At 36.2% G+C, this 27824-nt stretch overlaps 2 protein-coding genes across 2 annotated transcripts; one reads left to right on the forward strand and one right to left on the reverse strand.

Moving 5' to 3' along the window:
• Positions 1-10894: 10894 nt before the first annotated feature.
• LOC306640479 (olfactory receptor 51H1-like) lies at positions 10895-11842 on the forward strand (the record flags this gene model as incomplete). Its single annotated transcript, XM_079104762.1, has 1 exon — positions 10895-11842. The coding sequence occupies one exon, from the start codon at positions 10895-10897 to the stop codon at positions 11840-11842; it is 948 nt and encodes a 315-aa protein (XP_078960888.1).
• A 13732-nt stretch (positions 11843-25574) lies between these two features.
• LOC306640463 (olfactory receptor 51H1-like) lies at positions 25575-26531 on the reverse strand (the record flags this gene model as incomplete). Its single annotated transcript, XM_079104747.1, has 1 exon — positions 25575-26531. One exon carries the CDS (start codon positions 26529-26531, stop codon positions 25575-25577), a length of 957 nt encoding a protein of 318 aa, XP_078960873.1.
• Between the last annotated feature and the right edge of the window lie 1293 nt (positions 26532-27824).

Raw genomic sequence — 27824 nt, forward strand, 5'->3', positions numbered from 1 at the left:
GTTGAGTTGAGGGCACACCTTGAAAAGAAAAACAATAATGATAATATTGTCATTTAATCCTTTTTTTAATCCTAACTTTTGCATAAACCCTTCCCAGATTACACAAAATGGATCTCTTTATTCAAAACTCCCAATCTAATCACTGTGTCTATCACATCGTTCTGCAGTGTTTTGGATGGTTCTTTTTAGGATCTGGCCATATTTTCCTGTCTCCAGATCATAATCATTTCCAGATTATACCCATTAGTCTCCGTAGTCTCATTCTCACCTTATTTTCTAGACTAGCCTGACTTGAAATAAGAAATTCTTACAGACGAGTAAAACACAAGCATACATAGCAAACAAAAACAGTTACAATTATAACCTAATGGGTCTTTATATTAAGTCTCCTAGCTATACAAATTACTACGAGAATAATAGAGAAGTACATAAGCATCACCCTGTGTACCTGTGGGGTGTACTCCACAATGTCTTTGTTAGAAACTGGTCCAGGATGACACATCCAGAGGTATCTTTGTACCTAGTTGGTGGACCACACTCTCCTCATACTCTCCTATTAGAAATTCCTCTTAGTATTAGGACTTTGTTATTGCACTTCCTGCATGGGGGTAATTCCTATAACTCTGTCCTTCACCACTCCATGTATTTGTGTGGCTGGGATTCACTGTGTCCTCTAATTCTATTTCTCTATATGGTTTTGCAGGTTCTATTTTTCCTCAGGGAAAAATCCTCAGGGTTTTGTTTCTACTCCTTCCCATGGATGTCTACTAGGGGACTTTGCTTGACTGTCCTAATGAATCCTATCCAGATTTTCAGTGATTTTTCTGGAATGTACAACTTCAGTTATCCTTATTTAATCCTAGTAAATAAGCCTAGACAAAATACCCTGCCATTATCAGTTTGTACTTCATTTCTGATAATGTGTTAAAGTCATGATAGAAATTTAATGATTCATTGTGGAGACCATGCCCTGCTTCATTAACTATAATATGATGGGCCCATGAATGTTTGTACCACTTTTTATTATTGGGAAGATACAAGAACAAATCCTGCATTCCTCCTTCTTTATTTTTCTTCTTTTATGGATTCAGACAATTGTGTCAATTTAAATAATTATTTGGTTGATGAAATTATTTTGAGGGCCTTGCAAAGTCCATGTTGGAATGAACTTGAGATTACTTACAAACAAGGTGAAATGTATGGGAGCCTCTCAGGATCATGTCATAAATTACTTTGGAAAAATTGTAAATGAGATAGAAGAAGGGACAAATAAAAGGAGACCAATTCATGGACAGGCAGGCTGAGTGGACACCACAAGTTGGAATAACAAGTAGTTCAATGCATGAAAAAATCCATAGAACGACAGATGAAAAGAAATTAAAAAAAAGAAATGGTGTCACAAGGAGGCAGAAGTATAGATTTTATACTTAAGATGACCATTCAAAAAATGTTTAAGGACTGTTGGTCAAAAGAATAACAATTCCTGATAGTTCATTTTATTTAGGCCAATTAGTCATCTTCAAAGAGCTGACACGGAATGATGTATCTGGCTTCATTGTTGTAGGGACATGGTCAGTTCTCAGTGCCTCATCTTCCAGTTGTCTAGATCTACACACTGATGACAGAGTAAATACAAGAAAGTTGCTAGTTCCAGAGCATAATAGAAGCATAAATATGAGAAATGTTAATTTCTACACCTCCTTCAGCCTACTGATGATGATAATAGAAATACTTCCTTCCTAACTCAACAGGAAAAAAGATTTTATACTGTTATATTTAGTATTATTGTATTGTACCTGTCTAGGGTTTGATTAGAAAAAAACACGAAGAATCAGGAAAACTGATGCCATATGGGACAAGATTACAAACATGCTGAATCAAATCAAACATTCAAAATAAATCCTGACAATTTTAATTGTCAGACGGTGGTGAGAGCCAGGGAGACAGGATTGAGTAAAGAACAGTTTTTACATTCAAAATTTTCTCAACCTAGTGAAAATAAATGAGGCAAGAAGCCAAGGTAAACCTTAATTAAGGACTTCTACTAGATGGAGAAATGGAACTGCTATTCCTACCTGGATGAAGATGGAATAACTAGATAGGAAAACAGAAGACGGCTGAGATTTCTGTGTCATTATTTCTCTTTTTGTCTGCTAAGCACATACATTAAGAGTAGATCTCTTTCTTTGTGGTAAACAACCAGGAATCCCTCAGCAATGTATAATCTATTGAATCTCCTCCAACAGTATTTTACGTATACTTTTAAAACATCTGAATTATTATTTCCGGATCACATTTCTTTCTCCAATCAGAATGCCAACTCTTTAGGGAAAAAAAAAAAAAAAAAAACATAAGTTGTTCATCTTCAAATTTTCTCAGATACAAGCACAATGAGTGGCAATTAATAAAAACTCAGTCAATTTTATGTTAGATGTATTGATAGATTTTTTTTTCCCTTTGGGTTCATTTATTTTTAATGTAACATCAAAAATTCTGTTGTATTAATTACAAAAAACTTCAGGCAAATGTTTCTGACTATTTTAGGTTTTCTGAGATATTTGACATTACAATCATACTAGATATTTGACATTACAATCATACTAGATATTTGACATTACAATAGAAGAAGAAAGAAATATAGATTGGATCTAGAAATTTTGAGGGAATGATCCATGGGGAAATAGATCTGTCTAGACACCCTGAAGATTATCCACTTAACTAGAAGAAAGATGGTAGATAAACAGAAAATGAAAATAATTAAGATTCTTTATGTGTACTATCCATTTTGGTAACCTCCTTTCTGTGTACTTTTATAAAATCCCAGTAAATTTTTAAAATGGATATTTTTTTCCTGTTTTGAAGAAATAAAATGGAACATATTAAATAATGTAGCCAAGGTAGAAATTCAAACTCAGATTTACTAACTCTAGTAAAGTCCACTATATCTTGCTAAACTTTAGACCATCAGAGATGTCAACCTTAGAAGATAATCTAGATAGTTGGATGCTGTGATTTTCTTCTTTTAAAATTAAAAAAAAATTATATTTTCTTATATAGCTATATAATTCAAAGGAGGGATAGAGATGAACATAATTTTCCTGATAAGTGGATGATGTGATATATAATGGGGGTGGAGGGTGGGAGGTGAGAGAAAAATGAGGGAACTTTAGATTACATAGAGGGAAATGAGAGGGAGGAGGGACAGGGGTATGAAAAATGGTGGAATGAGACAGGCATCATTACCCTATGTACATGTATGATTACACAAATAGTATGAATTTACTTTGTGCACAACCATAGAAATGAAGATATATCCCATATGTGTACAATGAGTCAAAATACAGTCTGTAAAAATAAAAATCTAATTTAAAAAAATCTCTGTCTTCATCACTTTCTAAAGAGTATTTGTGGAGTCCAAGTGTATTTGGAAATGTGTGCGAATGTCTGCATGTTTGTATTGTGTGTCTTCATGTTGGGTGTATGTAGAGGGAAGTTCAACAATGGAAGGGTAATCAAGGATAAAATGCCCATAAAGCAGATACCCACTAACTTTTGGTCTTTGAATGGTATATCATCTCATAAAGAACAACAGTAAAAAAATGACACTGGATAATGAGAGGTGGGTAGGAGAAGAGAAGAAGGTGGCTCACGCTGCTAGAGAACTTGTATCCTGTGGGATGAAGATGTGTAGGCAGGAGAAGGAGCAGAATGTTCTCTCTTGATAAGCTGATATACTTGGGAGCTAACTGTAAGATGAAGTTCAGTGCCTAAGTTCATCAAGTTTTTCCCTACATTGTCCACTAACCAGGAAAATGGACTAATGTTTTCTATCTTCAGGTACAAGTCTCCATCTGACTGGTTTAAGTAGAATATGACATCTTCCTATATATTAAAAAAAAAAAGCTAGACAAAATTATCAGAATAAGACCCACCCATTTCTATACCTTAATGATTTACAAGTCAATATCCCTGTTTTCTGGCATCAATAGTGATATAGACCCATTCTCTTCATTTACCAACTGCAATCTTCTGTTCACTTGTCTACACTGAATTCTATTCCCTCCATAACCAAAGCCTTTCCCTGACAACTCCAGGATGTGTTAAATTGATAATTCCCCTCTGCTTTGTGCATCTTAGTGCTTAGACATTTACTCTGGTTCTTCATAGTGAAGCAAAGTGACTATTGATAATTTAAATGCCCAAGTGTCATCTCTTCTTTCTTCCTAGAGTGTGAGGTTCTTTATAGGATGGGCATACATGCTTTCCAACTCTCCATGTTAGCTACTAAAGCAAGATCTCAAATAATAGCAGTTTCAATTAACAAATTTAATTGTTGAAAAATTATAGTCATAAGAGAAGAGTTCTGGGTCCTATCTTCTTTTCTCTTTGTCCATTCTTTTCCTTTATATCTTGTATCTCCCTATCCCAATTTCATCCAGGATTCATTATACCATTCCTGCCATTTCTTCAATTGCCTTATTCATAACTCCCATGAATACATTGCTCTTTCTTCCTCCTATCCTTCTACCATTCTTCATTTTTTAAATTCTTTTCCATTTAATTCTTTCCCACATATGCACTCTCCTTACCTGGTCACATTAGTGGGAAGAACCACCAGCTTCTCTTCAGGCCCACAGCAGAGCAGGGACTAAACCAAGTCCCATGGTAGGCTGCTTATAGGCAATAACCCAGTAGAGTCACCAGGCAACAGAAAGTAATGTTGATTAGTTAAATGTGCCGCTTGGCGCAAGAGTGATGGGACCCATAAGAATATGTTTCTCTATAGCAGCTTAGAAACAGCTTCAAACCCTGCTCCCAGGCCCAAGGCACACCCCATCTATCAGGACCTAAGAGAAAGTTCTAGCCCCAGGGGCTGACAGTAATAGGTGTCTGCACAAACAGCCTGCCTGTGTCAGATGACTACACCCATTCCTCTTCCCCAGGCCTCAGGCTGCTGTCTCAGTCAGAGAGGCTCTGTGCATGTCAGAGCTGGATTAAGATAGGAAAGTAAGAGTAATTTCTCTGTTCTCTGTTCCCAATATGTATTCTTCCTAATAGGTCTCATTAGCTGTCTAACCATTTCCATGCCCCCCCACAGGAACCCCTCCTGTGAAGTCATCCTGAGTCACATTTGCAGGCAACCTACCTTCTAAGCATAAGTAATCTAACATTTGAAAACTTTATATGTATGTATATATGTATGTATATATATACACACACACATATATATATACATATATAACTATATAAAGTTTTTATTTTATATTTTACTTATATTATTTCATTTTTTATATGTGTGTATATATGTATACATGCATATACATATAATGTTTCTTATATATATATATCAGAAACTGGACTATACACTTTAAATACATTGTATTCAATTAAGATCAACTTTATGAGTTAAATGTTGTTCTCCATTATTTCATAATGAGGATATTAAAACTCAGAGATTTTTAATAATTTTACCCAACTAAAAATTAACAAACAACAGAGTGGATGCTTAAGACCATGTCTATCTCATTCCAAAGCACTTGATCTTTAAAAAATATGTATATCCATTCATATTTTCAGGAAATATGGTTTCAATGTGTCATCCTCAGTCAATCCATCCTATAAATTGCTTGATTCCCAACTACATGCTTACATCCGGATTAAGTGTCATTTTAACCAGAATCTGACTCTCCACAACAGGGAGTAAATTAATAATCCTGATAATATTTAATTTTCTCTGACTTTTCATACTCCTTGAAACATTTTTGTATCCATGTTCTCACTGAATCTGTGTAAATCACACCGAGGGAAGGTACTAATCATAATCAGTATCTAAAAAGATTAAATAGCCGGGCTGGGGAGATAGCTCAGTCGGTATAGTGCTTGCCTTGCAAGCACAAGGCCCTGGGTTCGATCCCCAGCACCGCAAAAAAAAAAAAAAAAAAAAAAAAAAAAGATTAAATAGCCCATAAATTACACATCAAATAATGCTCAGAATGATAAATAAACAACATCCTTTCCTCTGATCCCAAGATGAGTGACTCTGAAAACTTCAAGAGAAACTTATGAATTTTGGATGAGTACAGAGAGAAACATAAAACAATCTTAATAAAGCACTTTTCATCGATTCTTCAATTAAAAAAATGCATTATGATTCCACCATATGTCCTGAACCACCTTAAGTACCTGGAATACAATGAAGTGGAAAGATACTTATTTCTATGAAGTGTGTAGAATAGCAGAGAAGGAACATATCCTGTTAGGTTATCACACAGTGTAAGGAACTAACCCCTCTCCAATAAAAAAAAATTTTTTAAAAATCAGATCAGAACAAGGTGTGGTGGCACACTCCTATATGTCCAGCTACTCAGAAAGCTGAAACAAGAGGATCCCAAGTTCCAGGTCAGCCTTAGCAAGTTAATGAAACTTTCTCAAAAGTAGAAATAATATCAGGAAGATAAGAAGCAGGAGCTTACTGACATCAGCAGATGCAATCTCCTCACTCAAGACTCATAAAAGGAAAAGACCCCTGAGACTAAACATGGCATCACTTTGAACCCTGTCACCTGGTCATTCATCATGAGCCTTGCCTGGGAAAATCACCACAGGGACAAACCTCTAACTTCCTGCCCCCATTGAGCTTCAGTGGAGTGTGGTTTTTCCTACCTCTGATGACTGCACATGGCCCACTCCAAACTGTACCTGGAGCTGATGATCTGAAACTGAAACTGCTGGACCCTCTACTCTGCAGAACTGGTTGGTTAAAATCTGATCTGACCACCTACAGCAAATCTGACTCTGCACTTTACTCAGTATCCTGTAGCCTGTAGCTGCCATAACTCATTTTTAGTCTTTCTGTTGCCTATTCATTTATCATTGTGTGAAGAATGATTGTGGGACTTGAGTTATAGATATTGGAAGCTAAAATTGGAGATGTTGAACATTTTTTTCATATATTTGTTGATTGTATTTCTTCTATTAAGTGTTCATTTCCTTTGCCCACTTATTGATTTTTTTTTTTTTTTTTTGGTATTTAAGTATTTTTGAGTTTTTATATACCCTAGAGATTAATGCTTTACCTGTGGTGCATGCAGTAAAGGTTTTTTCCCAATCTGTTAAAAATAAAAAAAAAAAAGGACAAATAAGTAAATAAAAAGAACTAGGGAAGTAGTTAACTGGTAAAACATCCCTGGGTTTGAAGTTCAGTACTGCAAACAAAGTCGAAATAGCCCTCCACACAGAAACGAGGTTGAAATTATCCAAAGTCTGTATGGAATTCCATATTTTTCCAGCTCACTTGATGCACCATGCTTTCATCCTTTGCACATGTTATTTCTAACTTCCCTTTCCTGCTTCCAACACCTTACATGTATACACTTCATTTTATAAGATGTATAAATAAATATAGGTAGGAAAGAATAAATAGCCTACATTTTTCTGATTGACAGAATATAGGCAATCTTCCCCTCCATCCAAAAGCAAAAGTGGTCTCCCGCCCTGTGTTAACAGGGAAAATTACAACACAATGTCATCATTGAGTCTGAAACTAGCTTTAGAGTTAAAAGACCTGTACCAAAATCAGGCTGAGAGAGAGAGAGAGAGAGAGAGGGAGCTACATAATCAAAATGAAGAAAATTTGAGATGTGTTGACTGCAGAAAGGGCTGTCTGGCTGATGAAGGAAGGATTTGCATTCTCAGAGACCTCAGGATGGAATGGCCCAGGCGGCACAACATAACACCCCTCAAGGGATAGTTGCCAAAAATAGTTGCAAAATCCTTATAGAATCATGATGGTTTCTTATACCACCAGAGGTTTGAGTAATCTTCATAAGTGCTCTGCATGCTAGTGTCAGAGAAGGTCAGAACTAAAGCAATGCTGACTTGGAGCACAGAACTTTTTCACACCCTCTACACAGAAATTTCCGGGTAGGATTATTTATGTTCATTACTTCATTAAATTCTCAAAGAAATTCTAGTAAAGGCGATGATCAAGACAGATGAGAATAGTCTAGAGCATCATTTAGTGGTGGATAACTGAGAGAGAAAGAAAAGGTAAAATATGAGTGTCATTATTAGGAATAAAAGAAGACGTGGTGTGGGAATGGATACAGTAATGGAAAATATGAAATAAAAATTAGTTGGAGAAAGAATAAACAAGAATTTCATTAGGTGATAGAGAAAAAGAGGGGGCTGACTAGCTAAGGAAATGAAAGGAGGAAAGATGGAGAATGGAAATAGGAATGAAGGGGGGAAAGGAGAAGGTAGGGTAAAACACATTAAGATAAAGAAAAGCAGACCCGCCAACAGTAAAATGGGAAGGGAAAACGAGAATGAACTATTTGCATTGAAGGACAGCGTTTCAACTGACCCTGTAGACTTAAAGTTGATTGAAAATTTTTCAAGAATTTCCCAAGAAAAATAACCAGTGTGAATGAGCCAACTGATCATTCCCAACTGAAAGCCATCGGAGTTGTTTCGAATGAAGAATCAACAGACCTGAGGAAGTGTGGCTCCACCTTCCATGTAAAGGGTAGCAAAGCTCCTTCCTCAGAGCACAGCGGGAGACTAGACAGGCATCACAAAGTGCTTGCTTTGATTTGACCCTGGTTATTTTTTGAAGAGAAGCCTGGATTCTCTTTACAAGACACAACAATTTTCATACGTGAACTCCATGACTTTTCAAGATTCCTAACATATCAAACAGAAACTAGTCTCTTTGTAATCATGTTTCCCAAACAGCAAATCTTCATCCCACAGTAAAGAAACTGTGGAGCAGGAGTAGGGAAGCCATCTGTTTTATGGATCTGATCCCCTCCAACTGAGAGTCCCTAGAACAGCTCTTGAGACATTTGTTTTCTCTTTTCTCACAAGTACACATATGAGATAAAAGATACTATAGTACCTCTCGAATATTCTCCACTTAAGTTATTGTCTGTGACCTTTTAGAAGAAAAGATTTTCCCTTGATTAATGATTTTCAATCCATATGAAGAACAGCTGGGAGATGTCTGTGGGTTTTCAAGTTTCCTTGAAAGAAACAATGACCGTCAAATATCCATATTCATTCCTTGTTTTGTTCCCTTATTCAATACATATGCAAATGCTCATATATTGCTCTGCATGTGCTCAAAGAGGTGAGGAACAAGGATTTTTTTTTTCTTCATGGAAATTTAACTTTTAGGCAGAGAGAGAGAGAGAGAAAGAGAGAGAGAGATTCAACAAATACTTGTGCAATGTGTAATTAACTATATTCATTTATAATAAGAAAAAAGCCCAGAATATGAAAATAGCATACCAAGAAAGATTAAACTACCATAATCATTTAGCAATAACTTACTTAAGAAGATCAGACAGGCTAGGAAAGGGGAAGTATAGAAAGAGTGAGCGAAAGCAGAAGGAACTGGGGAAAACATTGTAGAAAACTTATATCAAAGTTGGGTGTGGTAGCACACACCTGTAATCCAGGTTACTTGGGAGGCTGCGGCAGGAGGATCAACAGCCTCAGGAGATTGGCCAGAGCCTGTCTCAAAAATATAAATAATAATTTAAAATAAATTAATAAATAAAAAATAGACAAATAAGTGAATTAAAAAGGACTGAGAATGTAACTCAGTAGTAAAGTGCCTTTGAGTTCAATTCTCAGTACACACACACACACACACACACACACACACACACACACAAAAGGAAATAAAAGAAAAAAAAAGAAAAGAGGAAGAAAACCAATATCAGGGAATATCTTAGTGAGATCCAGGAACTGAAAGACTGCAAATGTATCTGCATTGAAGAAACCAAAGTGGAGACTAAACAGTATAAATCGGTGCTAGAGAGATAGTTTGGGGCTGAATTATGCTCATCCTCAAGACTAATATAGAGATTTAGGACTCTATGTACATTGGAAACTTGAAGAAAACTTTGTTTATGATGAATAAATCAGATTTCTAGTATAAAAGACTTCTGACTGAATGAAAAATATATTAGAGAATGCACTCGTGAATACAAAAAAGATCAGTTAAGGGAATCTGAAAGAAGTAGATGTAATATTTATTAGCTATAAAAATAGGAAGAAGAAATACATTTTATATGCTTTAGAGACAAGTTGGAAAATTGTTTAAATATTGGTAGGATGGAGGAAGAGTTTTCAGGAATAACTCCCAAAGTCCTGGTGTGTTAGAAGACTCTCAAAATAAAATGTGTGTGCATGATACATTCCTGGGTAATTTATATGAGGTTGTGTATGAGTCAGTAAATTTTATTCTGTTTTTTGTTATCTTAAAATGAAGTTAAGAAAAATATTGTGTTTTTGAAATACATGAATTAAATGTGACTATCTGCAGATGTAGTTCATTACAAACACAGTGCAATAAATGCCTAGACTGTGTGTGTGTGTGTGTGTGTGTGTGTGTGTGTGTAAGTATACTCACATGGATTTATATGATGTGGGTTTGTGTTGGCAGTGGAATTGTGTATACATGTGGTGATGGCATTGAGTTAAGCAGGTTTAAAAGTTATTATTATTTAGCTAAATGCTCTGTTATTAAGCACTTGGATATGTCTGCTTCTTTTCCAAATCTTGAGGATTGTCAGAGGAGAAGCAATCCAACTTCTTTCTTGTATAAACTCTGGGGGTTTAGTCTCATATTAACTTTTCTAGAACAAGTTAAATTTAAGGAATCAGAGGCAATTATATGTGACTCTCTAGGAAGCTAAAATACAAAGTGATACGGGAAGTGCCTTGACACTGGTTTGTAACCCAATTCTTCCTTCTGTTTTTTTTTTTTTTTTTAATCTATGTACTCCTAAAGTCATTTACTTATCTCATATGAGAATTTTTTTCAATTTAGGAGCTGTGAGCCAAGTGAGAGAGTCTGACTTCACCCAGTACTGAGAAGACCATCATGAACTTGAGCACATCACATGCCAATCACCAGAGTTTCATTCTGACAGGTATCCCAGGGATGCCAGACAAGAACCCATGGATGGCCTTTCCACTGGGATTTCTCTACACACTAACCCTCTTGGGGAATGGTACCATCCTGGCAGTCATCAAGGTAGATCAGAGTCTCCATGAGCCTATGTACTACTTCCTCTCTCTCTTGGCTCTAACTGATGTTAGTCTCTCCATGTCCACCTTGCCAACTATGCTCAGCATCTTCTGGTTCAATGTCCCTGAAATTTCCTTTGATGCCTGCATCACTCAGATGTTCTTTATCCATGGCTTTGGAGTAGTAGAATCCGGAGTTCTAGTGTCCATGGCCTTTGACAGATTCGTGGCTATCCGAGACCCACTACGCTATGCCTCCATCCTCACCCATGGTGTTATTGGAAAGATTGGAATAGCTGTCCTCACCCGAGCCGTCTGTGTGGTCTTCCCGGTGCCATTCCTTATAAAGCGACTGCCCTTCTGCCATTCCAATGTCTTATCTCATTCGTATTGTCTTCACCAAGATGCCATGCGGCAAGCTTGTGCCAGCACCCGCGTCAACAGCCTCTACGGCCTCATCATCGTCATCCTCACGCTGGGGCTTGATGCCCTTATCATCCTCTTTTCATATGTACTCATCCTGAAGATGGTGCTGAGCATTGCCTCCAGAGCTGAGAGGCTCAAAGCCCTCAACACTTGTCTCTCTCACATCTGTGCTGTGCTCCTCTTCTACGTTCCTCTCATTGGTGTCACTATGATCCACAGGTTTGGAAAACACTTATCACCAGTAGTGCACACACTTATGGCCAATGTCTACCTGCTACTTCCACCTGTGCTGAACCCCATTGTATATAGTGTCAGGACCAAGCAGATACGGAGACGGATCATCCAAGTGTTCCAGGGGAGAAAGAACAGGGCTTAGTGGAACAGAATCACCTGTAAGATAAAGAAGTTGACACTGAAAAAGTTAATATTTCCATTTTTAGCACTAGATTCCAATCAAATTTTGCACATCTGGTAAAATATGGGGTTGCTGAGGCTTATGGGTGAAGATACAAAACAAATCGTTCTCATTCTGCATGTATTCTGTTTTGGAATATGTGCATTTTGATATCTGGTGTCAAAAAATCCAGTTTAATTTAGGAACACAGTGATTTTTATTCTTTGGAATGGAGATAAACATCACTGATATAAAATTATATGTTTATACAGATAAATCATGTTTATTATTGTGATATTAAGCAATATTTTTCTTTAGTTACCAAGTAATAACTACATCAAGAAAAATTCAGCAAGTCCTATAGTTCTACTGAAGGACTGGGTATATGAAATATTATTTTATTTTTAGATAGAGAAAAGAGAAATGTCACAGAATCAAGCAACATTTGTTTCTAGATATTTAATGGGCAGATGGTATCTCTGAGGAAATTTAATCAGATTCATGTGTGCTTACTTAATACATACCTTTTCTTTTAAGTAATATCACCTGTCTATAATGTTAACATAGTTCTAGTTTTCTGTCAAATACTTAGTGTACTAATGCATGTTCTGCCTTTACTCTTTTGATCCAACATGAATGGTATCAATTTTGCTGTGTAGTAGATGAAACAGTAAGATTTTACAGAATAAAACTACTTCTGGGATTTATGTAAGGCAAGTAAAAATTCTCAGCATAAGGAGAAGATTTAAGGATGCAGTACAAATATGTGTAGCAATAAATATGTCAAATGCAATGTGCTTATACATTGATGCTAATGCCTGTTTTAAGAATTATGTTAAACATTATGCAATCAGTTTGCTGGCGTATTATTTATTCATTCAACAAATATGTATTTAACACTAACAAAATGCAAGTCATTATGGTAACCTCCAGGTTTACAGAGAAAAATGCATCCATTTACACTCAATTTCTAGAATATGTATCTAGAAAATATGTATACAATTAAAAAGGCAAGTAATATTACATTAGAGTATCATATTTAATTTGTTAACACTAATAATTATTTTGTATACTATCTCAGTAGAGTCTCCCAACGACCTTTGAAAATAGGTGTTATTGACATTTTACATGGAAGGGAAATGAGGTTCAGATCAGTTAAGTTACTTACTCAAGGTCATGCCCTTTCTAAGTGGAATGGCTAGGTTCAGATTTAGAGCTATTGATTCTGAAGTTTGTAAATTGAGATTTGACCCATGTGTCAGGGTTTCCTATACTTGCAAGCAAATTACACAGAGAAGAAAAAGACTAGTGGTTTAAAATAAAGATGAGTGAGAAATAAGTTTAGTAATCAATATTGCTGAGATCTTAAGAGGTTCATTTTACCAAAATGAAATAGAAAATATAGCAGATAAAGAATAAGCTTGAAAGATTGACAAGGAGTTAACCTTTTCAATAAAAAATTATATGTTTCCTTTTTGGTTTGTGAAAAACACAAATGTACATGTTTGGAGATTAGGAAGTACAATTCTTTATTGACCAAGACCTCAATATTGATGCTGTCTAAATAGGGAGCATGTACCTTCAAGAGAATCCATTATAGTCCATTAGCCTATGAGAGAAAGTCACAGAATTTATGTATTTAAGTTTATCTCAGCCTTCAAAAGTACTTTTTATATGTTTTCATGTAAATAATATATTAGTATAGTGGTGCCTATCTATACATTTTGAATGAGTAAATATACCATATGATATATTAGAAAAGGTCCTCATTGTTTGATTTAAACAGATTCATAACTATAAACCATAACCATACTATATTATAGAATGATGAAAAGAGTTAACCAACCAACCATGGAGTATGTATGCTTGGAAGACACACACACACACACACACACAGAGTTTTTTTCAGAATACATAACAAAAGCTAGAGGAAGATGACTTTTCAATGCCCTTATTCTCTGATGGGATTGTGAGCTGGCAAGATCAAAAACCTAAATGCTTTCTACAAGCACTCTTCAGATATACCTCTCTATCCTCACTGTGCAATCCCTCCTCTGATCTCTACAGTCTGACTTTCATCCTCATTGCTACATGAAAACTATGTTTCACAGCTCAGGTCTCTTTCTAATTAACATTCATTATTCATCTGAATTCATTTTCAACTTGATTTCTTTGGGTATATTTCAAATATTTACAATTCTTAGTTTTTAATCCTTTTGCTCGTTTCATAGCACCTTTCCCTTCTTCTACTGCTACCTGCTATTTTCTCGCCTGCCTTCACTCATACAAGATGCAGATATTTCTCAGTGTGCCTCTTATTTTCTCAGTAAATCCCTTCTTCCAAAATGTTATTCATGTTAATGGTCTTAAAATACAGCAGTATGAATCAATCTCTCTCTTTCCCCCATCTTCATTTTAAAATTTTAAATTAAATGCATTTAACTGATAAATAAAAAACATAAATATTGCCCTTACTAGTGGAATATCACGTATGTCTTGATACATGCATACATTGTATAATGTCTAAATTAGGTTAAACACTTTTAAAACATTTATTACTTCTTTATGGCGAAATAATTCAAATTATTCTATTTATTGAAATGAATACACTGATGTCCTATAAAATTCTTTCTCCTTTTTGACTGCTTGTATGCAATCTCTATCTGTAGCTAGCTTTTCAATACCTGAATTACCACATAATCCAGATATAATTCTGGCCTTTGCCCCATAGCAATGACTTTCTGTTTTTAAAAGTGTAAACATTCTCCTTTCATACAATATGAAACATATTGACACATATCCAATCAGAAACTAAGTTCTTTTACTGGCAAAAGTCATAAAGTCATTCTTTTTATTGCTAATATTCCATTGATAAATGAATAGATGTGTTAATGATGAATGCATCAGATGGAGTAGCAGGCCGGTTCTAAAAAGTTTGGGGAACTAGATGTGGAATATTTACTAAGCATCTATACTGCTAGGCTGGTGCCCTGATTTGTTTCATAGAACTGAAACCTGTCATTGTTATTGCCAAGTGTTCATCAATTGTCAGCAGTTACTATTTAGGGAACAATTCAAATTCCTTATCAGATACGAACAATTAAACATAACCAACTCACAATAAATTTGAAAATAAAAGATAAGCAAATTGATATGACTACTTAATCAAACATATAAACTACACAATTGCCACAGAATCTCCTCCCCAACAAAGTACTGCCCATAAACACATTGACAGAAACACAGAAATTTGTTCTCACCTTAATTTGACATGCAAATTTTCTAGATACAATTCAGTTTTCAGTGTGGGTAAAATTTTTCTTCCTCATGTGCTTCAACTTCAGGACAGCTGCACATAGCTGGGAAGAGCCCAGGTCAGGAGAGAGGAAATGGGAAGGAGAATATGAGCAGCCAAGCTGGCTTTGATGAGATCTTATGGAGAAATGCAAACTATTATTAGCAGCTGCTGTGTGTAAAACGATGGACCTGGAGAAAGATGTGCAAAGAGTTATGAAGACTTATTACATATTTTGCTACCAAAAGTCCACTATCACTCTTTTAAAGATACTTTCATTAAACACCTTCTTGGCCTCATTCTTCAAGAAAGTAAGTTAGAGATCTTGTCCACTGAATGTAATACAGAGCAGAGATGGAGCTATAGGGGTGCCTGATTTGTTAAAAAATAAACAATCATTTAAAAATTGCACAGACCGTACTCTTTCATCTATATCTCTTTTTTCAGTGATGTTAAGCAGGGTTGGACTGGGTGACACATACCTGTAAATCCAGCCACTCAGGAGGCTGAAGCAGGAAGATCACAAATTCAAGGCCAGCATCAGCAAGTTAGTGAGGTCCTAAGCAAATGTCTCAAAATAAAATATAAAAAAGGACTGGGGATATGGTTCAGTGGTTAAGTGACTCTGAATTCAATCCCTGCTACCAAAAGAAAAACTCTTTTTCTCTCATTAAAGGCATTGGTTTTTGAAAACATTCTTAAAGTAAAAGAAGAGGAAGTTCCTTCTATTGGCTCTTCTTGCTGCATACTGAATGAAGTGTCTTTTGACATCTCCTCTTTTTCATGCCAGATTTATCACCTGTCAAACACTCTAGGCTTTGAACAGCACTGAACATCTTTATAACTCAACACAAGTACTTGATGATTGATTAGCTGTCAATCTTTACTCACTGGGCATCATATTTCTACCCTGAATGTAACATCCAAGTCTGATTCATGTATCCCAAAATTTTCCATTTGTGTACATGTGTGTGTGGGTATGTATGTTTGTATGTGTGTACACACCCATATTGTCTATCTGCTGTAGTTATAGTTAACCAGCTGGCAGTCCTTTCTTCTTCCCCATCTCCTTTTTCTGCTGGTAAAAATTCACCAATCCAAGGTCTCTTCTTTCCTCTGTAATACCTGCTTCTTATTCCTATGTGTAATTACATAAACATCAATAGTTTTCAGAGTTCAATCCACACAATTTCATTGATGGTTTTTTCCTATATCTTTATTCTACTCATCTGTTCACCAATGGTTAAACAGACATTTACATTCCATTGACCCTGAAATCATTATATCTAATTTAAACTTCTGACCTTCCAGTTATTAAGTTCATGTACTCACTGACCCTCTCAGGGACCCCTCAAATTCAGCCTACCCAGCACAAGTCAACATTTCAACAGAACAAATCTTTCTACAAGCAAAGTCGCAAACCTTGTAGGTAAAATCACTCAGCCTTTGAATTGCCCCAGTGGCTAAGAATACAGCTCAGTAGTAGAGTGTTTGCCTAACATGCAGGAGGCCCTGGGTTCAAGCCCCAGTGTTAAATTAAAAAAAAAAAAAAATCCCTAGCTGAAGCCTCCAGAGTAGTGCCATCAAGCCCTGTCCAAATTTCAGATAAGTAAATAAATGAGTGTTCTTCTTTTAAGGCACCATTTTGGAGGTGATTTGTTTTGCAGTAACAGATAACTGAAACAGAAGGGTCAACTGGAGTAGGATGCTCCTATAACCAACAGCTATAGCAGCTGGAATTGCCTCTGCTGGAGTCAGTGAGATTCACCCATTGGGGGAGGCAGCCAGCGAAGCTAGGAAGCTGGGAGGGCATAGTGAGACTTCAGAGGCCTACAGGGACTAGAGGAGAGTGTAGGCAAAAGACTGAAGGGCTTTGAGTTCAGTGCTAACAGAAGCCCAAGGGCCTTACAGGGCTATCAGAAAGCATTTAAAGAAAAAACATGACAAATATTATTGACATTTGGAGTAAAGGTCACTGTTGTCATATTATGAGAGAAAGTTTATCAATACTATTGTCTGCAATAATATGGAAAACTGGAAATCTGTCTAATGGAATCAACAGTTTAGCTGAGATGAAAGTGATGTTTGTTTTCTACCGACCTAGAGTATCATACTAAAGGGGAAAGATGGGCTGAATAAAACCCAGGCTTTCATTTTAATAATATATACAGGACATCTAAATGAACAGGGGCTTATTAGACTTAACAATGAACTATTATTCTAGCCGTCCAGTTGTTATATTCTCAAATTTGAAAAAATGACTTCTAGGCAAAGATCAAACCTGGGATACGACTGTAAATTTTTCATTGAACATCAGAGAGGAAAAGAGGGTGCCCAGTAAATTTTGACAACAGATAAAAGGCCCTTTATGGATTTTAAGGATGTGCTTTACAAATGTCCTCTGTTAAATAATAGACCCTCTAAGAATTTTAAGGACATCACCCTAAAGCAACTTTACCTGAAACTCAAGGCAAAGAAAGATTTATTTCAAACAGTTTTGTCTCCATGGCTTTTGGCTAATGGAGATTATACAAATATTCATAAGAATCAAATAACAGTTAAAGATAATTATTTGTGTGCAGAATGAAGATAAGAGAGTTGTTATTATTATTATTATTATTATTATTATTATTATTATTGGCCCTGGAGATAGGCACAGTGGAGCACACTCTATAATCCCAGCAGCTTGAGAGGCTGGGCAGGAAGATCAGAAGTCTGAGGTCAGCCTTAGCAACTTAGTGAGAACCTCAGCAATTTAGCCCAAAATGTCAACAGGGCTTAGTTTCAGAAGACTGTAGGGGATAATTCATTTTCTTATCTTTTCCAGCCTTTGGAGGCTGTATCCATTCCTAGGCTTGTGATCCCCTTCAAAGCCAACTATGTCAGTTTAATTCATCCTGGAATCACATTGTATCACCCTAGCCTGTATGCTTTTGACCCCATTTCTCACATTTAGATAACTCTGTGATTGAACTAGGCTCACTTAAGTAATCCAGGATAATCTCCTTATCTTAAAGTCATTTTTATTAGCAACCTTGGTAGAAAAAGAGTATGAGGGTCTCTTGATCCCAGCTCATTCAGCCAACCAGCCTGGTACCCACTGGGAACCCAGAGACAACTCAGGAGCACTTGTTAGGATGGACATCAGCCTGGTCCATGACTCCACCCAGCACCTAGTCTCACTGGTTTGGCAATCAACCAGATCCACTGGCTCCTCAATCCCCAGTCTCCCAACCATCCCCTTGCCACCAACCAGCCCAGTGCCTGCAGCTACCTGGCTGACCCACAGCTTTCAATGCCTGATTTGCCCAATACAGAACAACTTTCAGAGAAAGACACACAGGTCCCAGCTCTCAGCCCTCAGGATCTCCTGGGAGAGAGGTTCTTGACTGAGAAATGAAAGGGCAGGGGCAGGAGAAATACAATTTAGAGACTAAATTATAAACCAGGAATTGTGGGGTCCACAAGTGAGGGAAGGGGCTAAGACCAGGATCCTATGTTACACGAGGGACCACAAAGGAGAGTCCTGGGGTGCAGTCTTCCAGAGGGACTGGCAATTACTATACCCAGCCTCCAGCAGTCCTGCCTCCAAGTCTAATCCTCCCACCTTAGTAACTCTCATCATCCTGAGGGTGGCATTACCAGCAAACTCCGGACAACCCCACCTACCAAAGAGAGGCAGAGAAGATATTGAACTCCAACAGAAACAAAAGTTCAATTTTCCTTCAAGACTTTTCTTTTCCTTTTCTTTTCTCCATTTTTTTTCTTCTTTCTTTTTTTGTTTCCCACTCTCACATTCCCATTATCTTTGAAATCAAGTACCTTTTATGCATCAAGATACTGAAGACTGGGAAGCTCAAAAAGTATATTAGAGTTTTGTTGTAGTTTTTAAAATTCTTTTTATTTTTCTCACTCTGTCTGTTTTCCTCTTACTTATCTGTTTCCTCAGAGTCTCTTTCTCCCTTTTCTCCTGCTAACAACCAACTTCTTTTGATTCCACTTTCACTCTTCCTACGATCTAGTATCTCTACATTCTCACTTCTTACCTCACTAACATTACATCCTACACCCCCTCCCCATCCTCTTTGTTCACCATTAGAAATCATAGACCTTATTTTTTATGCTGTAGATAATAATCAAACTCATTATCTTGGTTTATTACAACAATACTGTTAATGTCTAAATAGGGGCTATTTGACTTAAGACTATATATTGTTTGTATTGGATGCTGTTAATATTGATCTCCCCTTTAAAGGTGAGGTATTGGAAACCTGCAGGGACACTCTAAATCTATAGAGTGGAAACTGTAATACCTTGGATCCACACTGCTAGAGGGGAAGATACACAAACAACATGAAAAAACATAGGAAGAACGTGCCCCAATCCAAGATGTTATATTAATAGAATCCATTGACGGCACCATAGAAAAAATGTCAGACAAGGAGTTCAGAATGCACATACTTAAAATGATCTGTAAAGGATGATAGAGAAAATGTAGGCAACAAAAAAAATCACTTCAATAAATAGTTAAAAGAGTAAATGCAGGAAGCAAAAGATTACTTCAATAAAGAGATAGGGATTCTAAAAAAAAAAAAGCAAACAAATTCTTGAAATGAAGGAAACAATAAAATAAATTAAAAACTCAACAGAAAGCATCACCAACAGACTAGATCACCTGGAAGACAGAACCTCAGAAATGAAAACAAAATATTTAATCTTGAAAATAAAGTTTCCAAACAGAGAAGATTGTAAGAAATCATGAACAGAACCTCCAAGAATTATTGAATAACATGAAAAGACCAAATTTAAGAATTATCGGGATAGAGGAAGGCATAGAGATACAAACCAAAGGAATGAACAATCTATTCAATGAAATAATATCAGAAAATTTCCCAAACTTGAAGAATAAAATGGAAAAATCAAATACAAGAGGCTTACAGGACACCAAATGTACAAAATTACAACAGATCCACACCAAAGCACATTATAATGAAAATGCCCAACATACAAAATAAAGATAGAATTTTAAAGGCCATGAGAGAAAAGTATCAGATTACATCTAGGGGTAACCAATACTGATATCAGCAGATTTCTCAGCCCAGACCCTAAAAGCTAGGAGGGCCTGGAACAATATATTTCAAGCTCTGAAAGAACATTGATGCCAACCAAGAATCTTATATACAGCAAAACTAACCTTCAGATTCGATGATGAAATAAAAACCTTCCATGATAAACATAAGTTAAAAGAATGTACAAATAGAAAGCCTACACTACAGAACATTCTCAGCAAAATATTCCATGAGGAGGAAATGAAAAACAACAATGAAACTCAGCAAAGGGATGAACTACCCTAAAGGAAAAGCCAATCAAAGAAGAAACCAAGTGAAGTTAAAAATCAAAAATAAGCCAAAATGACCAGGCATACAAATCTCAATAATAACCCTGAATGTTAATGGCCTAAACTCATCAATCAAAAGACATAAACTGGCAGATTGGATTTTAAAAAGACCCAACAATATGCTGCTTTCAAGAGACTTATCTCATAGAAAAGAGACTTTATCCCACAGACTAAAGGTGAAGGGATGGGGAAAAAAATATCACACACATGGACTCAGTAAAAAAGCAGGGGTCTCCATTCTTAGACAAAGTACACTTCAAGTCAAAGTTAGTCAGAGGGGATAAGGAAGGACCTTTTATATGCTTAAGGGAACCATAAATCAACAAAACATAACAATCATACCTATTTATACCCCAAACAATGGAGCATCTATGTAGGTCAAACAACACTTCTCAATTTCAGGAATCAAATAGATCCCAATACAATAATACTGGGTGACTTTAATACTGGGTGACTCTCTCACCACTGGATAGATCTGCCAAAAAAAAAAAAAAAAACTAAACAAAGAAACCATAGAATTCAATAACGTAATTGATAATTTAGACATAATAGACATATACAGAATATTCCATCCATCAATGAGCAAATACACTTTTTTCTCAGCAGCACATGGGCCCTTCTCTAAAATAGACCATATTTCCATGTAACATACTTTCCAGAAATTAGGTCATGGACCTCTTTAGGGGACAACTATCCTGTCTACCACAGTTTCTGATCTTAAGAGTGGAATGTGAACAGAGAGCAAGGGTAGAAGTCTGTCTGGAAGACTCCAGATCATGTTAGAGTTCCTCCTTTTATTTTTTTATTTGTTTGTTTGTTTGTTTATTGGATATTGAACCCAGGGGCACTTAACCACTAAACCATATCCCCAGGTTCATATATATAATATATATATATATATACTATATATACATGTATATGTGTGTGTGTATATATATATATATATAAAACAATTTAGTGAGACCCCCATCTCAAAAAAATTATATATACATATATGTAATAATATATAAATATATGTAATAATACATATTAAATAATACATATTAAATATATGTAATAATTACATATATTTAATATATAAATATATGTAATAATTATGTATATATAATTTTTTTGAGATGGGGGTCTCACTAATTTGTTTAGTGACTCACTAAGTTACTGTGGCTGGTTTTGAACTCATGATCTTTCTTCCTCAGCCTCCCAAACTGTTGGGATAACACACACGTGCCACAGCATTTGGCTGCTCCTTGATTCTTTATTCACAGGTGTTAGCATTAAGAAAAGTCATAACCTAGATTCCTAAAGCTGGTATAGAAAAATTGGGATTATATCACGGCTCAGTAAATTTAGCTTGGAAGTTCTGATTATAGACTCTATTTGCAACACTGAAAGGATTAAATCTACACATCAAAAATCATGCTGACTTCAGGACATCCTTACCTGGGAAAGAAGATAGCACTCTTCACTTTTTAGGTGATCTTCAGATAACTGGAAGGTATTCCTCTTGCTTACGTGTTGTTTTCCAACATTCCACTGTACTTTTTTTTGTTACAATCCTTGACTTCTAGGTTTCATCCTCATTATTATGTACTACTGTGCTTCACTGAAGTGCATGAATGTATGTGTGTATATACATAGATACATATATATATATATTAAATTACAAAAATAACATAGAATGCATCCCTTTTAACCCATGTTTCTCAAAACTATCCATAATAAAATAATTTGAGCTTTGTTTTTATTTTCTGAATCATTTAGATCAATACAATGTTGTTGTTGGTGTTGGTGTTGTTATTAGTATTATTATTATTATTTGCTTCAGTATCACTGAGAAGTCAAATTGCCATAAACTTTTCCAAACACTCTTTCTGAGCTTTTTCCAAACACTCTTTCTGAGTTCACCTCAGTGTAGATAGATAACAGACCATTCCCACGTCAGAACTGATACTGAGAACTTACTTTCAATCACACTGCATTAAATTGCCCCCTTTTTAAGCTTCTCTCATTAATATCTACTGGACAGCTGAAATCTTACCACGGAGAGGAACTAGATTATACTTCCTTATTTTGAGGGTATTATGCAGTTGTTTCCTTGCGGAAGCAGAAGACAGTTGTTGAGTATACACAGAAAAGAAACGAGAAACCTGGTGGAAATCAGCATGAACTTTGAAGTAGAGTGATGTGGTTTCGAGTTGTGGTTGTGCCCACTTATTTGCCATGTGAGCCAGATAAAGTTACAAAACTGTGCCTCAATGTATTTTTTATTAGGGCATTATAGTTGCATATAATTGTGGGGTTCATTTTGACATATTTATAAATGCATATAACAGAGTTTGCTCTATTTCATTCCCCAGTACATCCTCTTACCCTTATTTCCTCCCTCCACCTGATCCCCTTCTTCTGTTCTATTGATCTTCCTTCTATTTATGTATTTACTTTTTAATTTGTGAATTATAGTTGTTTATAAAATTTGTGTATTTTTCAACTGAGAATAATTATAATATCAATTGATAATTCTTGAATGTTACTCTTTCCAGACCCTAAACTAGTATTATATACATTGACTCCCTTAATCTCCTTAACTCTACAACATAAGCAATATCCCTATGCAGATTTCATAGATTAGAATAGAGAGTACTAAATTAATTTGATATTTTGTCCACAACTACAGATAATCAATGGCACAGACAGGTTTTAAATCCAGAGGTATGTAACACTTAAGCTGTTGCTTTCAATATATTCACACAGAAATAATTCTGAAGATAATAAGATAATATCCAAAACATCAATTATTTCTGTTAACAGATGGCATAGACCATATTGTTGCTATTTCTAATACTTACCTGCAGCTATCATCTTCACCTGTAAAGGGGAATGAGAAGGAGTCTGAAAGTGAATAGAGAGAAACACCGAATCTCCTTCACCATTACACTTTTTTCTGAGGCCAACCTTTATTTACTTTAGGCACCAAATTCAAATGAAGAACATTTCTGTTTGTCTCTAAAGCACAGACTATGATTTTAGAATTCTTTGCCTTCACTTAAATTTAAAATTCTGGAATGGAGGAAAATGCCTAAGACCTATATGTGTTCAGAGACAGGGATCATGCCTTGAAAATCTTGGTCACTTTTTATTGCTTCTAGGACCTACTACCCCAATTTGGAGAAAGTACCTTTTGGTTTAGTCTTTTTTCCTTAGCATATATTTGTATTTATTTACTTTTAATTGATGCATAAATGCTGTACATATTATGGGGAACAATCTGATGTTTTAATATAGGTATGCATCATGCAGGACTCATTAGCAACAAGAAGAGATCTGGAGCTTTATTCCCTGCTCCAGACTCAAGGCAGCTGTGGTAGTGTTGGTGAACCCTTAAATCCTGCCAGGCATAGTGGGCCTCAAGTCAACTATAAAGTCCAGAAGATTTAAATGATATTTTATACTTATATTGTTTTGATGTATGTCTGTAATACACCTCTTTACCTTATAAAATTAAGAATAATAGCTTATTTTATTTAACTAAAATTTATCTGGTAAGGCATCATGTACATGAAAGCAGAAAGTAAATGGAAGTACTCTTTTTCCGTATGTACGATCTTAATGAATTAATCTTACAAATTCTAAAATAGTCTCTGGTTTGAGCAATAATTCAATGACAAATACTTTATAGATAATATGATCATGTAAACAGATACAGGTAGCTCAGAGTATATACATGCCATGGTTCTTTCCATTTCTTATACTTAGTGTATATAGCCTCAAATAAAAGCCATAACGATTCTTTAAATCTCTTCTGTGAATACCTTCACCATCTTTCTGCCTAACCCATCTTACCTGTCTCCTATGACGTCCAACATTCTACAGCAAATCTTCCAGACCATGCCTTAGCCAAAAAATCAACTGTTTTGTGCATGTGTGTGTATGTGCGCGTGCGTGGGATGGGGGGGCGAGGAATAGAACCCAGGACAGTTTTCACAAGCTACATTTCCCAGTCCTGTTTTTTTTTTTTTAAATTTTTGAGACAAGACCTTGCTAGATTGCCCAGACTGGTCTTGAACTTGTGATCCTCCTGCCTCAGCCTTTCAAGTCCCTTGGATTACAGCAGTGCACCACTATTCCTGGCTCATAAAGAAGTCATGATTATCAAATAAAATAACCTAAAAGAATTCGGTAATGTGTCCTTTACTTCATAGACAATCTATAAATACAAGTCCTCTTATTCCCTTATATTCAATGTTCTTGAATATTTCTTACAATTACACATTTGATAGTTTTACTTATGATAATTAAATTTATGATTAAATGTAATTTCATAATAATACCAGAGGCAAAGTGATACTATTTCCATTTTCTAATTGAAAAATCGTGACTAAGAGAAATTAATGTTCAATGTCATACAGATCTCAGTTGGAATAGCTAAAACTCACCTTCATTTTTTTATCTCAAATTATACAATACCACTGACTCCTGCTCATTGATATATATATATATATATATATAAAGACATATATATTAAGACTAATATATATATTAGTCTTAATTCTAAAATGTGATTATTTTTCTGATTCATATTCTATTTAATAACAGGGTTTTCTTTTATCATTTAATGGATATAGTTTATTTCTTCCCTACTAAATTCATGAAGGTAACTTCTAAGTCTTAAACTAGAATGTTAATTTAATCAACTTAAGTTTAAGAGTTGTAAAACTTGTGGACTATTTTAGTTCAAGGCAGTTACTTTTAAAAGTGGAATTATTAATATTTCCTGCCTTAAGTTGACATGTTCCTGGTCTTAAATGCAAGTTTACAGGGAAGTACAACTCTTCTAGATGCTATTCTTTCTCTAATAAACAAAAGACAATTTGGCCTAGGAAAAAACAAATGTTTTCCATGAGCAGGGGAATTTTTCTTTCCCCAATTCAAATCACACAGAAAACTTTAAAAAAATAAATGTCTTTATTTCTCATAGTCTTGAGCTTTCACAGAATAGGCTCTTTCTCTCTAAAACTGATAGACTATCCCTCTGCAGTAATCTTGGTTTGAACAAATATCTGGATGATCTTCTTTCGAATTTCTTTGGTCTTCACCGTGTAGACTATGGGATTGAGCACGGGAGGTACAAGAAGGTAAGCATTAGCCATGAGGGCATGAGTCAACGGTGACAGGTGCTTTCCAAAGCGATGAATGACAGAAACCCCAATCAGTGGCACATAGAAGATGAGCACAGCACAGATGTGTGAAACACAGGTGTTGAGTGCCTTCCGCCGGCCCTCCCTGGAGGCAAGAGCCATCACTGTCCTGAGAATGAACACATAAGAGAGGAGGATAGAAAGGGAATCGGAACCCTTGGTGAAGATAACTGCGATGAGGCCATAGAGACTGTTGACACGGGTGCTGGCACAGGCAAGGCGCATGACATCTTGGTGGAGGCAGAAGGAGTGGGAGAGGATGTTGGAGCGGTAGAAGGGAAGCCGCTTGATGAGAAAAGGTACAGGGAAGACCACACAGACTGCCCTTGACAAGATGGCCATCCCCGTTTTGCAGACCACTCTGTTGGTTAGGATGGTGCTGTACCTAAGGGGGCTCCATATGGCCACCACCCGATCGATGGCCATGGCCACCAGCACGCCTGACTCAATGGCTGAAAAGGTGTGGATGAAGTACATCTGAACAAGGCAGGCATCAAAGGCAATGAACTTGTAGTTAAACCAGAATATGCTTAGCATAGAGGGCAAAGTACAAAGAGTGAGCCCCATGTCTGCAAATGCCAGCATACACAGAAAGTAGTACATGGGGATATGCAGGGACGATTCAGACTTGATGGTGGAGATGATGATACCATTTCCAAAGAGAGCAATGACATATATGGCGCCCAGAGGGAATGCCATCCAGTAATACTGCTGTTCAAGTCCTGGAATTCCAGTTAAGACAAAATATGGGTGTTGGAAGTGGGAGTGGTTATTATCTGCCATGAAGCCAATGTGATGTAGACACAGGGAGCTGGTAGGATCCCGATAAGTGGCTTCCTAAAAAATACAGTGATAGGGATTAATTTTATGTTTAAATCTGACTTCCCTGGACCCATTTTATTTCCCTCATGGCAATGTGAAAGGGAAAAGGGGGAGCACAGGAGAGAACAGAGATCCTGAGATTACTACTCTAAGGTATGTCCTATTGAGGAATTTGGACTAGCTCAGGGAAAAATGACCCACCCAAGGATAAATAAGTTACATTCAATTTAAAGCACACATTGTGGCATGAATTCATTTGATAAAAATCTTCTATCTGTCCTATCCTTGCTTTCTAATCAATATTTCTCAAGCTGGTGAATCAGAGGTGAGGATAAGTAACACAGTCATATAAATCTAACAGAATCAGTAAAAAATATGAAACCAATTCTCCACAAATGATGCAACTACCAACATTCATACCTCTTCACGCACAGAGCTTTCCAGAATACAGCAGGACTTGTGTCCCTGGTAGAGACGGAAATATCCAGTTCACATGCTGATATTTCTACCTTCAGCATCACCTTCCTTCATCCCCCTGAGCTTAGATGTGACCTCGGAATCAGTTTATCCCAGGCACCACAGAAAGTTGCTTAAATAATTTAAGATGAAATGAGTTCGTCATTTTTACATTAGCAAGATCTTAGCAGAAGGGAGGTAAATTATACTTGGGAAAACAACAAGAAAATTTCATTTTAGAGTAATCCATTATATCCAAATGGAATTAAGAGACCAGGGCTCACCTAAAGATATTTTTAGGACAAATCATTCATAATCCTCTGCTAAAGCACAGTGATCATGTCACACCTGACTGAGGGAGTATTGTAAAGGCCTTAATGGAGATCTGCAAGACATGATCATATTGGAACCAGCAACTGCTTATCTCAGAGAGCCCCCTGATGGAGTCATGACAAGATTGAAGCCAGAGATAGAACATGCTCTTTTCAGAAGCTCTCAGCCTTAAGATTCTCATCTGTTGTCTTTATCAATTTATTGGAATTGGGTTTATTAAGAATTCTAGATACATACATCTCATATTGAATTCCTACCATAAGATTCCTATGTGTGAACATGTGGACAATAATAATGCCTATCCCATAGGATCAATGTGTGAATTAAAATGTAAAGACTCTACGAATGATCTCGCTGATAAGCAGATGATGACACATAATGGGAGGTGGGAGGGGTTAGTGTTAGGGTTAGGGTTAGGTTTAGGGTTAGGGTTAGGGAGGGTGGCAAGAATGGAGGCAGGAAGGA

The sequence above is a fragment of the Sciurus vulgaris genome (genome assembly GCF_902686455.1).
Source record: "Sciurus vulgaris genome assembly, chromosome: 11".
In the NCBI taxonomy this organism is placed as follows: Eukaryota; Metazoa; Chordata; class Mammalia; order Rodentia; family Sciuridae; genus Sciurus; species Sciurus vulgaris.